The sequence below is a fragment of the Microcaecilia unicolor genome, chromosome 11 (genome assembly GCF_901765095.1).
Source record: "Microcaecilia unicolor chromosome 11, aMicUni1.1, whole genome shotgun sequence".
Lineage (NCBI taxonomy): Eukaryota > Metazoa > Chordata > Amphibia > Gymnophiona > Siphonopidae > Microcaecilia > Microcaecilia unicolor.
This window is the reverse complement of record NC_044041.1, coordinates 101,380,757-101,396,333: the sequence shown is the minus strand read 5'-3', so window position 1 is coordinate 101,396,333 and position 15,577 is coordinate 101,380,757. Positions and strand designations below refer to the sequence as shown.

At 50.1% G+C, this 15,577-nt stretch overlaps 1 protein-coding gene across 1 annotated transcript in view; it reads right to left on the bottom strand.

The window, feature by feature from the left end:
- The window catches only part of RFX2 (regulatory factor X2), a 582,894-nt gene that overhangs the window by 324,577 nt on the left and 242,740 nt on the right, over positions 1-15,577 (bottom strand). Inside the window, 1 exon segment of the mRNA XM_030218518.1 lies at positions 9,026-9,207. Within this exon segment, the coding sequence (XP_030074378.1) occupies positions 9,026-9,207 (182 nt within the window).

Here is a 15,577-nt window from a genome sequence, read left to right as displayed (position 1 = left end):
TATGTAAGCCGCATTGAGCCTGCCATGAGTGGGAAAGCGCAGGGTACAAATGTAACAACAACAACAACAACAACTCCTAACCCTTAGTCACTTGTTCAGAACCCTTATTTTATCATCCTCACTTTAATATTCCCTTATCTCTTGTTTGTCTTGTTTGTCTGTCCTAATTAGATTATAAGCTCTGTCGCGCAGGGACTGTCTCTTCATGTTCAAATGTACAGCGCTGCGTACGTCTAGTAGCGCTATAGAAATGATAAGTAGTAGTAGTAGTGTACCTTCTATTCATGACCTCAGTCGTGTACATCCCTTCTCATCTGCAGCCATCAATAGGCACAGGATATAAGCTCTAATGGCCCATTTCATTCCTGTACCAGGTCTACCAACTGAACTCGCACTGGCCTGATACTTCAAGGAGGTCTTCCATCTACAAGGGCTTCCCAAACCTATCGCCTCAGATCATGGAGTCCAATTCACTTCCAGGTTTTGGCAGAGTCAATTCAAATTTCTAGCTTTAAACTGTAGTATTTGTCAGGCTATCACCCGCAGACCAACGGAGAGACGGAGAGAATCAACCAAATTCTGAAAAACTTTTTACGCAGTTGGTCACAGTTGCTACCTTGGGCAAAATTCAGTTATAATAATCACGTAAGCGAGGCTTCTAGTTCTTCCCCATTCCAGACTGTATTCGGGCGACATCCCTGGGTACCCTTACCCATGCCTCTGACCACCGATGTATCTGTCTTTGAGACCACAGCCGCTTTTCTTCATAACCAATGGAAGAGAGAACCTGAGAACTCTTGCTCCAAGAAGAAAACGGTATAAGAGAGAAGCCAATAAGACACCCGGCTCCTCGATTTCTACCAGGACATCTAGTCTGGTTATCTACCCAGAACCTTCATCTCAAGACCCCATCCACTATGTTTGCTCCTCGATATATAGGACCATATCCAGTCCTTTGTCAACTAGGACCTGCCTCTTATCAACTGAAGCTACCTTTCACATTACGGATCCATAATACCTTCCATATGTCTCTCCGCAAATCCCTTGTGTTGAATCGGAGGAGGATCAAGTTCCCAGAACTGTCTACCATAGCTGCAGATCCTGATAAAGAGTATGAAGTTCAGGACAACCTAGATTCCAGGAGGGTATGAGGCAGCCTTCAGTACCTGATCGCCTGGAAAGGTTACGGATTCGAAGAAAATTCTTGGGAACCAGCAGCTCACGTCCATGCTACCCTGCTCACTAGATGGTTCCATTGCATGACTCCCCATACACCCAAACCCAGAGGAAAAGGAGGGGGAGGGGGTTACTGTTACAGTATGTGGCTCTCCATACTCCACCTCACTTGGGTCCACAGATGGGTATTGGGATCGGACTTCTGGGCGCCCCTGAGTGCCTCTAGCTGCCTTCTTGATACAACAATGGCTGATACTATTGTCCCCTGTGCCTCAGGGCCCACTGTGGCTTGGACATCTCTCTCCCTCTGTCGGCCATCGCTGGTGCTCCTAGGCACATGCACACAGGGACTTGCTCTTAAGAGCCAGTAGCAGAGTACCTCTCGATGATGTCACATATATAGTCCCTTATAGGAAGTCAGGAAGCACTTCCTCCTTGCCTTCACAATAGGTCTCCTGCTTTGTCAGGTATATGTTGCTGCCTATAGTTTTAGCTAATTCTCCTCTAGCTCTTGCCTTGTCGTCTCCAGCACTAGTCTGTCTCCAGCTTCAACTATGTTCCTGTACCATCAGCCTTGTTCCTGAGACTTCAGCATTGTTCCAGTGCAGCTCCAGTCGTATCCAGCTTTTCCAGTTGACACCTGCTGTCCTTCTCTTGACTTCAACTTAGTTGGGCCAGCACCAAGGGCTCTTCTATAGAGATCCTCCAGCCTTGCCCTGCTGGGGCGACCCACCTGCTGCCAGTCAAGACCTGCCTAGCCTCCAGGCTTGGTGGGTAGCACAAATCTGACTGCAGTTCACCTACCTTAAGCATGACATATTGCGAAGCCAATGAGCTCTGATGGATCCCCTCACCTACCTCAAGTATGACAAGCAAAATTATATATCATTAGAAAAACAGTAATAGTGTAAGCAGGTGAAGGTGGAGACTGAGAACTGTCATGTTAATATAAAAACTAATAGTTGTACAGAGAGACAAGCTGTAAAGTTTGAAAAAAAAGATGAAGAATTACCCAGGATTTCATGAATTATCAATAGCATTCTTATACAGAATAGGTTTAAGAATGGAGCCAAGGAGACTGTGTTCACTGTTCAGGCAAGCTATGACTGGTGTCGCGGCTCTGATGTCACTCCGGTATTGGTGAGCTCTCGAGTCTTCCCGAGCCCCACTAGGGCCAGGAAATCACCGAGCACCCCGAATCTTCACCCGCGGCGACCGCCGTTCACCGAGGGTTGAGCCCTCAGCTGCGGGCGGCCAGCAGGACTGCTGGAACCGCGGGGTGACGGCTGGCCTGGCTGGATGTGGGTACAGAGTCCTTGGTGAGCGTGGCTTAGCCGGGCGGCTAGCTGAGCACGGGGAACGGACACAGTCTTTATTGGCAATAGCCAGCAGGATGGCTAGCTGGCACGAGGAACAAACACAGTCGTCACTGGAAATAGCTAGCAGGACGGCTAGCTGGCACGAGGAACAAACACAGTCCTCACTGGAAATAGCTAGCAGGACGGCTAGCTGGTACGAGGAACAAACACAGTCTTTACTGGAAATAGCTAGCAGGACGGCTAGCTGGCACGAGGAACAAACACAGTCTTTACTGGAAATAGCTAGCAGGACGGCTAGCTGGCACGAGGAACAAACACAGTCTTTACTGGGAATAGCTAGCAGGAACGGCTAGCTGGCACGAGGAACAAACACAGTCTTTACTGGAAATAGCTAGCAGGACGGCTAGCTGGCATGAGGAACAAACACAGGCTTGGAATGTGGCTTCAAACAACAAAACGGAAGCACTGGACCCCTTCCGTGTTCCCGTTTAAATCCCCCGCTCGTCCTGGCTGGGGAACCGCTGGAACCAATCCTCTTCGCCCAGGCCGGCAGCGGGAGCCCGGATTGGTCCTCCCGTCCGATGGGCGGAGTTCCTACGCGGATGCGCCAATCCGGCGCAAGTGGGCGGAGCCTCCTCGCTGGTCCCGCTGTAGCGAGGAGGACGACGACGCCGGCGCCGCCATCTTGGCCGGCGGATCTCCTTCTCCGAGGCCGGCGCTTGTTCTTCTGGATCGCCGGCCTCGGAGCAGCCTGCAGTCGCGGCGATCCCCGTGGCAGCCTTCCCCCGCTGCCCCGCATCCCACGGGCGCCCCAGCCTCGCGCTTCGGCCCGCGGACCGCCAGGTAAGGGCCCGGAACGGGACAGTATCTTCCCCGGATGACCCCTTCTCCCGGGGCCCGGGTTTGGACGGATATCGGGCGTGGAAGGCTTTGACCAATTCTGGGGCATGAACATTAGCCACGGGTTCCCAGGAATTGTCTTCGGGGCCAAAAGATTTCCATGATAACAAATAATGCAGTCTTCCCCGCCGCCACTTTGAGTCGAGAATTTCTCCTACCTCGTACTCCGGGTCCGGGGCCACCTGGAGATCTTCTTCTTGGGCCGGGGGCGGGTGCCACCCGGACCCCCGGAACCGCTTCAATAACGAGATATGGAAGGCGTTATGCACGCGTAGGGTGCCGGGTAACCGCAACCGATACGTTACTGGCCCAATTCGTTCTTGGATTGCATATGGTCCCGCATATCGAGGTCCCAATCTTCGGGAAGAACCTCGGAATCTCAGATGTTTCGTGCTTAACCACACCTTCTGTCCTGGTTGGAGCACGGGAGCGGGCCGCCGATGGCGGTCAGCAAAGATCTTGTCCTTGGTCGCGGTCTTCTGTAATTGTTCCCTAGCCATCTTCCAGACCTTTTGTAGGTCGGCCACGACTTGGTCCCCCGCCGGGGTTATGGCGGTAGCCGGGAACGGCCCTGGAAGCCGAGGATGTCGTCCATATACCAGGAAGAACGGGGACTGCCCTGAGGACGAGTGGTCACTTTGGTTATAGGCGAACTCGGCCCAGGGAAGTAGAGAAACCCAGTTATCTTGTCGTTGGTTGACAAAAGCTCGTAAGAATCCTTTCAAGGTTTGATTAATCCTCTCAACCATGCCGTTGGTTTGAGGATGGTAAGCGGATGAAAAATGGTTCTCCACCCCCAAGGCCGTGCACAAAGTTCTCCAGAAGCGGGAGGTAAATTGGGGTCCTCGGTCACTGATGATCCGAGTGGGTAGTCCATGTAGTCGAAAAATGTGGTGAATGAAGGCTTGAGCTAGAGAGGCGGCCGACGGGAGGTTCGCGAATGGAACAAAGTGAGCCATTTTAGAGAACCGATCTATCACAACCCAGATCACGGTATGACCCTGGGAGCGAGGTAAGTCAGTGATAAAGTCCATGGATATCTCCGACCAGGGACTGGTCGGCACGGGCAGTGGCTGTAGGTCTCCCACGGGGGGTCCTCCTACTGGCTTGGTTCGGGCACATACCGGGCACGAGGTAACAAACTGGAGGATGTCTCGTCTCATCTGTGGCCATCGATAATGTCGTGTGATGAATCGGAGTGTCTTTTGGTACCCGAAGTGCCCGGCCCATCTAGACGAGTGCCCCCATTGCAGAACCTCTTTCCGATCGGCGGCCGCCACGAATTTCTGGATCGGTGCAACCTCCCCTGTGGCCGCACTGAGACAAGCGGGGTCTAACATCGGATGAGTCTCCTTAGTCTCTTCTGGTACCTCGAAGGCCCGGGAGAGCGCATCTGCCGGGGTATTCTGGGAGGCCGCCCGGAACACTAATTGAAAATGAAACCTGGCAAAGAATAATGACCACCGAGCCTGTCGGGGATTCAACCGTTGAGCCTCTTGGAGGTATAGGAGGTTCTTATGATCCGTGATGACCGTGAACCGGTGTTCCGCTCCTTCCAGCAAGTGTCTCCACTCCTGCAGTGCTAGTTTCAAAGCCAAGAGTTCTCTATCCCCTACCGTATAATTCCGCTCGGCTGGGGAGAATTTACGTGAAAAGAAGGAGCACGGTTGGCGCCGGCCTTCGGGGTTGATTTGAGAAATGACCGCCCCGGCCCCTAGGGCGGACGTGTCCACCTCTACAATGAAAGGTTTCTCAGGGTCGGGGGTCAACAGAATGGACGCGGACTCAAAAGCCTCTTTTACCCGATGAAAAGCCGCTTGCGCCTCGGGCGGCCAATCCCTGACCCTCGCGTTCTTGTGGGTGAGCGCCGTCAACGGGGTGGTCAACCGGGAGTACTGGGGAATAAATTGGCGATAGTAATTGGCGAAGCCCAGGAATCGTTGTAAGGCCTTCAGGCCCTTCGGTTGAGGCCACTCTCGAATGGCTTGGAGCTTGTCTGGCTCCATCTGTAACCCCCCTGGAAGCAGGATATGCCCTAAAAAGGGTAAGGATCGCTGATGGAAAGCGCACTTACTCAGCTTAGCAAATAGATGGGCTTGACGTAGGCGGTGCAGTACTGCACGAACATGGCCCGGATGCTCCAGGGGGTCCTTAGAGTAAACTAGGATGTCGTCCAGATATACAATCACCGTGGAATTTAGCAAATCCTCTAATACACAATTGATAAGGCGTTGAAACACCGCAGGGGCATTGCAGAGACCGAACGGCATCACCCGATATTCAAAATGTCCCTCGTGGGTGTTGAAAGCCGTTTTCCATTCGTCCCCGGACCGGATTCGTACTAGATTGTAGGCCCCCCGCAAATCTAACTTCGTGAAGATCTGAGCTCCTTGCAGTCTGTCCAAGAGCTCGGGAATGAGCGGCAGCGGGAACCAATCCTTCACGGTGATGGCATTTAATCCCCGATAGTCAATGCAAGGTCTCAGCGACCCATCCTTCTTGGTAACGAAAAAGAACCCTGCCCCGGCTGGGGATGTAGACGGCTGAATGAACCCTTTCCGTAGGTTCTCATGGATGTATTCTCGCATTGCCTTGAACTCTCCTCGGGACAGTTTGTACAGTCGGCCCCGTGGGGGTACCGTATCCGTCTTCAAATTGATAGCACAGTCAAAAGACCTATGCGGTGGTAGTACCTCCGCCTCCTTGGGATTAAACACATCTGCAAAGTCTCTATAATCCATAGGCAAGGAGCCCAGTTCACCCGGTCCCTCCTCGGGCAACGTATTTAAGGCCGGACAGCTGCCAGCCCGACCCTTACAACAGGTCTCTTGACAGGAATTACCCCACGCTTGAATTCTTCCCCCGGCCCAGTCGATAACCGGGTTGTGGTATCGTAACCATGGCAGTCCCAGAACCACAGGGTGGATGGTCCGGGATAATACTAAGAATTCGGCTTCCTCCCGATGGTTCTCCCCCACTTGCAGTCCCAACATTGGAGTAATCTCAGTGACCGGCTGGGGAAGGGTAGTTCCTTGGATGGAGGTTATCCGCAGCATCGGCCTCCGGGGGGAGCGTGGGCCAGCCCATTTGCTGCAGCAGTTCGAGCCCAATAAAATTGCCCCCTGACCCCGAGTCCACCAGGGCTCGGGTCTGAACCGTGGCTTCCTGCCACCGTAAGGTCACCGGTAGGATGATCAGGGTGTCTGGTAGGGGAGCGGAGTGCCCCAAGAACCCTCCCCTCAGGGTGCCTTGGGGAGCGCATTTCCCGGCCGGATGGAACAAGTCCGGAGGAAATGCCCAGCCTTCCCACAATAGAAGCACAGTCCGTTTGACTGTCGTTGCTGTCTTTCGGCGGGAGTCAACCGTTGCCGGCCCATCACCATCGGCTCCTCCCGGGCTCCGTAGTGTCCCGGTTCCCCTGGCGAGAGGACGGCCCTTTGCTCGTCCGGGAGGTCCCTCGTGCCCACTTCTGCCGCTCCGCCCGGGCTCTGGCTCGCTCCTGGAATCGGGTGTCCACCCGTATACAGAGTGATATGAGGGCATCCAATTGTCCGGGAATCTCCCGTCCCGCCAATTCATCCTTGATTCGTTCTTGTAATCCCTCCATAAAAATGGCCATCAAGGACTCCGGATTCCAACGCAGCTCCGTGGCTAAGGTACGGAACCGGATGGCATAATCGGCCACCGTACCTTCTCCCTGATGAATCCGGAGCAGTTCCGATGCCACGGAGGAAGGTCTTCCCGGAAGGTCGAACACCATCCGGAACCGGCGCTGAAATTCGCTATAATCATCCAAAATGGGGTCATGTTGTTCGTTCAGGGGGGCCACCCAGTCCTGGGCTTTTCCTTCACAAAGGCCCATAATGTAGCCCACCTTACTTTGGTCCGAAGCAAAGGCCTCCGGTTGCATCCGGAAGGCCAGGTTACACTGGTTGAGGAACCCCCGACAACCTCCCGGGGTCCCATCGTATCGTGCTGGTTCAGGGAACCGAGGTCCCACGCGGAACCCTCCCATACAGGGAGCCGCTGCGACCCCTTGGACCGCAGCGGCCTGGTTCTGTACCTGAAGCGTGGAGAGCTGAGAACATACATTCTGGAGCGCCCCAGACAGGGCATTGAGCTGTTCCTGTTGCTGCTGGAGAACCTTGGCCAGGTCCCGTAGATCAGGTTGCGTCGGCGAGCTCATGGCTTCCGTTTTCTGTCGCGGCTCTGATATCACTCCGGTATTGGTGAGCTCTCGAGTCTTCCCGAGCCCCACTAGGGCCAGGAAATCACCGAGCACCCCGAATCTTCACCCGCGGCGACCGCCGTTCACCGAGGGTTGAGCCCTCAGCTGCGGGCGGCCAGCAGGACTGCTGGAACCGCGGGGTGATGGCTGGCCTGGCTGGATGTGGGTACAGAGTCCTTGGTGAGCGTGGCTTAGCCGGGCGGCTAGCTGAGCACGGGGAACGGACACAGTCTTTATTGGCAATAGCCAGCAGGATGGCTAGCTGGCACGAGGAACAAACACAGTCGTCACTGGAAATAGCTAGCAGGACGGCTAGCTGGCACAAGGAACAAACACAGTCCTCACTGGAAATAGCTAGCAGGACGGCTAGCTGGTACGAGGAACAAACACAGTCTTTACTGGAAATAGCTAGCAGGAACGGCTAGCTGGCACGAGGAACAAACACAGTCTTTACTGGAAATAGCTAGCAGGACGGCTAGCTGGCACGAGGAACAAACACAGTCTTTACTGGGAATAGCTAGCAGGAACGGCTAGCTGGCACGAGGAACAAACACAGTCTTTACTGGAAATAGCTAGCAGGACGGCTAGCTGGCACGAGGAACAAACACAGTCTTTACTGGAAATAGCTAGCAGGACGGCTAGCTGGCACGAGGAACAAACACAGGCTTGGAATGTGGCTTCAAACAACAAAACGGAAGCACTGGACCCCTTCCGTGTTCCCGTTTAAATCCCCCGCTCGTCCTGGCTGGGGAACCGCTGGAACCAATCCTCTTCGCCCAGGCCGGCAGCGGGAGCCCGGATTGGTCCTCCCGTCCGATGGGCGGAGTTCCTACGCGGATGCGCCAATCCGGCGCAAGTGGGCGGAGCCTCCTCGCTGGTCCCGCTGTAGCGAGGAGGACGACGACGCCGGCGCCGCCATCTTGGCCGGCGGATCTCCTTCTCCGAGGCCGGCGCTTGTTCTTCTGGATCGCCGGCCTCGGAGCAGCCTGCAGTCGCGGCGATCCCCGTGGCAGCCTCCCCCCGCTGCCCCGCATCCCACGGGCGCCCCAGCCTCGCGCTTCGGCCCGCGGACCGCCAGGTAAGGGCCCGGAACGGGACAACTGGCTACTGTGCAGAGCAAGTTTGTGATGTTCAATAATATTCTGAACAATGTTTGTTCATTTAAAACAAAAACAAAAAAACAGAACCAGTAAAAATAAAAGTTTAAAAAAAAGAAATGCACTCATTGTGAACTGCTTTAATGTCATGTTGTGATAGGCAGTATATAAAATCAAATCTTGTAATTTAAGGTGGAGATGAGGAAAAAGAGACAGAAATTAAATCAAGAATATTAAAAGCAAACATTTCTAAGACAAAGAAACCCTTTAAAACCATTATCAGTTCTGCAAACTGTTCAACAAACCTGGTTCCCAGCCTGCGTGTTCTCAAACCCATGAACACTGAGCGAATCAGTTTTCCAAAGGAAGCTGCATTCACTGGATCTAGTTTGTGCTCCTGGCAATGCCGCAGATAATGGTTATAAAGCGAACTCCTGGGAAGACTGACTCCTTCAGCTGTTTCATAATTATCCAACAACCACTGGAGCTACAAATGAAAAAGCATAAATATCTTAATTAACATTCTGACAAACATTTGATGCTCTTCATTTAATGTTTTATGATTTGCTTATTTTATCAAAACCTGCTCTGTTAGGACCAAAGTTTGAAATACCTTGTTAGAGGGTTAACTTGTTAAACTGTCACCAAGAGTCACAAACAAAATTCAAACAGAGAATACATACATTTGGAGGGATCAGGGATCTGGTACACACTTTAATAAACGTTACAAGTGTTACATTGTAAAAGTAAACAGACAACAAAATAAGGGAATCTGAAGGGGGAGAAATTCCTGAGAGGATAGGATGGATTAAGATCCGGATCAGTACACAAAATGTAACAAAAAATAAATGTAGATGACCTGCTCAAACTAATCATACAAAAGAAAGAATGGACTCAATATTTTTTTTATTTCCTTTTCTCTCTGTAAAATGGGATGAATTCAAAATTGAACAAAGCCTGTACTGTAAACTATGTACACACAAGACACATTTTGTAAGCCATTTCTGTCATTTCTATAAATGTAGGTGCCCTTGCAGTACTGTATATGCTTCTAACATGTGCTAATCAGTAAAATTAGACTTAAAAACTGCAAGCACCTTTGTTGAGGGCACACAAGATCTAATTTTCTTTTACTGCCTCTAGACACATGGATTTACACACCTTTACCAATAGGCTGTCATGCTTCAGGATAGGTGACCCTTGGACCACAACTGGATCTGCACCACACCCCTAAACTGGAGATCAGGCAGGCCAGACTGGTGGCAGGCAAGTCACTGGATCGGAGAACTATAAGACAAAGGATGGACGTTGGAACCTTGAGCCAGAAGTTGTGCTGAAGCAGGAACCGGGAACAGAAGCCAGGAGAGGTGTGGAGGCTGAAGGCTGCAAGCACAGAGCTAGAACCAAAGCTGGAAGCTGGGGACTGAAGCTGAGGCAGGAAGCTGAACGCTAGACGAACCGTTGCAAGGTGATGAGGAAGTGTTCACCCACTCTAGATAAAAGCCTTGGTCCCAGACATCATCAAAGAGTGCTTCCGGTTAGTGCCACTCCTGCCCCCAGAAAGCAGGTCTCCAAGCACATGCGTCTAGGAGTGTCAACAATGGCCAGGAAGAGTGGCCATTGAGATATTTGCATGCACTGCCTCCAATGCATACAAATCTCTCTCATGAATATTCATTGTGGATATCCTGAAAATCTGACTGGCTGGGGTGCTTCTAGGACCTGGTTTGGAAAACACTGCCCACGGTCAACTAGCATTTTGGTACCAAAGCTACATACAATCTCTTTTGTTGTTGCTGAGGAATAATCTCCTACTGGCTAGGAAACAAAAAGCAACAAACTCTAAGAATGTCCCTACAAATATAGGCTGAAGATATTACCTTCTTGATCCAACAAGTTATTGTCGCCTTTGAGGCCACTTCTTCTTGTTTTTGCCACAAAGAAAACACACACAATCTGATTTCTGACATTCTTCCATCCGCTACAGGTACACCCTTCTGACATTTTAATAGTGCAACCACCTCTGTTCCTTGTTCTCTCTTGCCTCCTCAGACACCAGGAGAGTAACGCACTGGTTAAGATGAAGAGTGGAAACCATCTTTGGGGGAAAGAGGGAACTAGCTGAAGCACTACCCGTTCCTTAGAAAATATCAGGAAGAGTTTGTTGCATCTGAATTCCTGCTACTCCAAGATGCTCCTCACTGAGCAAGATCTTCACTACAAATATTGCTTTCACCTTAACAAGTGCAGACAAAACCAAGTTCAAATCCTACAAAGGAAACACTGGGCAAGGACATCTAAATAGCTTCAAACGTCTCAAGAAATGCACATCTGGGTATGTAGCCAATGGCTTACCCTGAACCAGTCTGCGATAAGAAGCCAAGGCTGAGAATTCCACTTTGAGGAGGCTAAGACCAACCCTTTGTCTAGACCATTCTGCAAAAACTCCAGCACCACTGCAACCGATGTCTGCAAAGGAACACTCTGACACTCCTGACATCAGGTTTCAAAGATCTGCCATACTTGAAACTAAGCCAAAGCGGTCAACTTCCTTCTGGACTGCAAAACAGTAGCTATTACCTTGCCAACTCAAGAACTAAGCCATGAGACAATATAGGGACTGATCAGACATTTGTACCTGTCCCTGCACCAACAGGGTCGGTGACTACAGAAGCCTTAAAGGCCTCTCCACTAAATACACACCAGATCTCCGTACTATAGTCTCCATGGCCAATGCGAAGCAATGAGAATCTCCAGCCTGTAGTGCCTCTGTTCTTTGAATGGTTCTGCACAGCAAAGGCCACTGCAGAAACACAAAGCAAACCTGCAGGGAGGCCATGACCGTACTAATGCATCAATCCCCTTGGCTTGATACTCCCTTCTGTGGCTGAAGAATCTGAGCACCTTCGCATTGGCCTCTGATACAATGAGATCCATGACCGGCTTGCCCCAGTACTGAACCATCACCGCAAAGGCCTCTTCTCCCAGGTTCCACTCCCCAGGATCTAACCAATTCCTGCTTCAAAAGTCTGCCTGAACAAGTTTTACCCTGGCAACATGTGCCACCAACAAATCTTCTTCACCCAGTCTATCAACAGTGCTGCTTCCTCTGCCATCTGGAGGGTCTTGGTCCCTTCCTTGGCAATTCATGTAGGCAACCACTACTGCATCATCTGACATCACCCATACTGCTTCACCCTGTACCACTGACTGGAAGAGATCAAGCAAATTGCCTGAGTCTCCAGCCAGTTAATCGACCAGGTCCTCTCTTCCGGTGACCAGAACACTTGTGCTGCTTGCCCTAAGCAATGTGTCTTGCAGCCTTTCAGGCTGCCTTCCATGGTCAGTATATTCCAATTTCGAGCCTTGAGGTGCATCCTCTTCTCCAGATTTGCTCCTATCAGACACTAGTCCAGACTTCTCACTTACCACTACAAAGGCAGCTGTACACTAGATCCTGTGACTGCAAGACCACCGAGACAGAAGCACTCTCTGGAGGGGATAGGTGCACTCTGGCCCAGGGAACTACTTCCAGTATCACTGCCAAGGAGCCCACTTACTGATTGTCCCAAGACCAAAGTCTCTTTATGCTGAGACGGCAAACCTGTGACTAAAGCTTGTAGCCTCTCTCTTCCATTAAGAACACCTTCCCCTGACTCACACCCCCAGGTACTCTATCACTTGCAAGGGCCTCAGCTTGCTCTTGGTTGATTACCCAATCCAGCTCTCCCAGGAGCTATATTACTCAAGCTATTGTCTGAGTGTTCTCTTGAAAAGACTTTTCACCTGAATTTGCCATCATTCATACAGGAGTGCACTAAGATACCTTCCTTGCGTAAGTCTACTGCTATAACCACCATCACCTTGGAAAAGGTCTGAGAGGCCACTGCTAACCCAAATTAGAAGTGCTGCCCTAAAACTGTGAAATGAAAGCACCTCTGAGGAGTACCCTGGATGAGAACGTGCAAACTACGTGCTCATATTCAGAGGTTAAATCACATCACTCAACGTATAAGCTTATGCCCAGCCCTTGGCACACCCAAATCATGCTCCTTTCCTGTACATTCAACTTTTGTCTCTTTTGTGAAGAATTAAGCTTTACAACTTGCTGCCAGAAGACCTGGGAAGTCACTACTCATCTCTGGGAGTAAGTACCATGGAAACTAGCTATGCTTTGGGATATTGTTAAAACAGGATACTGAATTTGATGGAGCTTGGTCTGACTCAGTATAGCAATTCTTATGTTCTTAAAACTAAAAGTGACAAAGCCACAACACCAGATGAGATACATCCCAGGATATTGATGGAGTTCAAAAACGTTCTGGTAGATCCCCTTCAAGATTTATTTAATAAATTCTTAGATACCAAAGAGGTTCCATGGGACTGGAGAACAGTCCACTACACTAACCACTAGGCTACTCCTCCACTTGTCCCAGATGACACAAAGATTTGGAACTAAGTAGACACAATGGAGGGAATGGACAACATGAGACATGATCTATAAAAACTAGAAGAATGGTACAATGTTTAGCAATTAAAATTTAATGTGAAGTGCAGAGTGATGTACTTGGGATGTAGAAATCCAAAGAAGATGTATACAAAATGAGGGTAAGAGGTTGATGTGCATGGACCGAGAGAAGGACCTTGCAGTGATAGATCTGCAGATTTCAAGATGGTGAAACAATGTGACAAGGCAGTGGCCAAAGCCATAGAGAAGCTAGGCTGCAAAGAGAGAGAGGCATAGTCAGCAGAAAAAAGGTAGAATTATGTCTTACACCTGATAATTTTCTTTCCTTTAACGCAGCAGATGAATCCAGGAACTAGTTGTTAAGTCCACCTACCAGCAGGTGGAGATAGAGATAAACAAACTAAAGGCAGTGATGCCAGACGGCCAGCTCCTTCCTCAGTTAGTATGTCATTCGTAAGCATTTTAATATTACTTTGTCAAGTACTCACTATTTACTCATATACAAATATTTTTTCAATAGAACTTTTATTTAGTTATAATCAGAGGATATAACCAACCTTCACATATAACATATACCATAAAGCAGCCCCAGTATTCCTTAACTACTAGCTCCTCATTCGCTCACAATCACACACATCATGCATGTATAACTCATTCAACCTCCTATTTTTAAATTCTGTATATCCCAATACATTATTACATAATATGACATATAAACTCAACACATAAAAATAGGGTAGACCACTCGTTTGTCCGAATCCACCTCCTTCTGAGTTTGCTTGTGATCACTTCAATGACTGATAACAGGCATGTTAACTATCGCCAAATCCAACACAAAAGCCTTTTCTTTCTCTGCCACGTTGACTATATCCTCAGAATTGTGGCGTGGGGCTAGAGATAGGCTGCTGGGGATACCACCATCGCGTCAATTTAAATGTTCTTAACATATCCAGGTATCCCAGGCTTGGAGAGCAGTCCCACGGGTAGATTGCCACGGATTGTGTTTAAAGTGATTTATATTGTATATGAAGCATTTGTTAGATATATGTAAGATATCAGGGGGATATGTTCACAATAGGGTTGTATATATGTATTCATAGATTGCGAGTTTCGGTTCTCCTGAGGAAGATGTTGACGAAATGCAGTCTCGCATAGAGAACCTGGATGTGTACATCGGCTTTGTATCGCCTTAATGTTACCAGCATGATAGAGGCTCAGAGAGGGCGGCTGGTGAAATGGAAAATTCTACTGCTTACATTGCATGGGAGGATACAGTTGTACCGGATGGTGGAGTTTCCGAGGTGGCTTTACTTGATGAGAGTTTTTCCTTTGAGGCTTAAGTGTAAAGATTTAAATCTGATCCATCAGCATCTCCGTAAGTTTATTTTGAGAGATTCGAAACCAAAGCTCCCATTGAAACTATTAATGGGTCCTTGGAGGGAAGGGGGGATGGGTCTCCCAAATCTGCGTAGTTACAATCAAGCTTGCTTATTGCGGCACCTGGGGGATTGGTTTTTGGGTAGACAAGATTTCACACCTAGAAGGCTAAAACAGGATTATTTTAAACCGTTTCATGTACACTGCTCAAGAACCGTGTTGCCGCTTCATATGGGGAGAAGTATTCCGTTGGGCCCTCTGCGTGAGGCTTGGAAGGACTTGACCAAGAGTTGGGGTCTAGCGGCGGATACTTCCAACTTATTGCCTCTATAGGGTAATCCAAGCTTTGTGTCGTGTTCTCGAGGACCTTGGCATTCTGTCAGGCTTCTTCCCCGGGAACCCTGGGTACGTGAGTCCTTGGACCACAGCCAAGGAGCGGCAGTGGCAGGCAAGATCACCTTCGGAGCAGAGAAGAGACAAGGCTGGACTGGAACCCCGGACTGGAGTCCTGCACTGGAACACTCGGGTCTGGAACGCACCGGACCGGAACACACTGGAGTAGGCTTCACCTACGCTTAGCTGCCTTTCCCCGAGGGTTGAGCCCTCAGGTTCGAGCAGCTGGTAAGGCTTACAGGAAAACCAGAACTGGAACCAGCAACAGGAACAACCGGAGTCAGGATCCAGCAGTGCTCCCAGGTACCTAGGCTAACGTGAGACAGGCAGGCAGGGAATGTCCGGGTTCTGGCAATAGGCAGAGACAGGTGGCTGGCAGAGAAGATCTGAGTACAGGCAATAGGCAGAGACAGGTGGCTGGAAGAATAACTGAGTATAGGCAATAGGCAGAGAAAGGCGTGGTCAGGTTCAAAGCAGGAGTCTCTGGGCAGGCGGCTAGCAGAGCAGTAGATAGGTACAGGCAAGGGTCAGAACCAATAGCAAGACTAGGGCTGGAGCTCCAGTAACAAGGAGAACTGGCAAAGGACAAGACTAGGGCTGAAACTCCAAGGAAACCCCA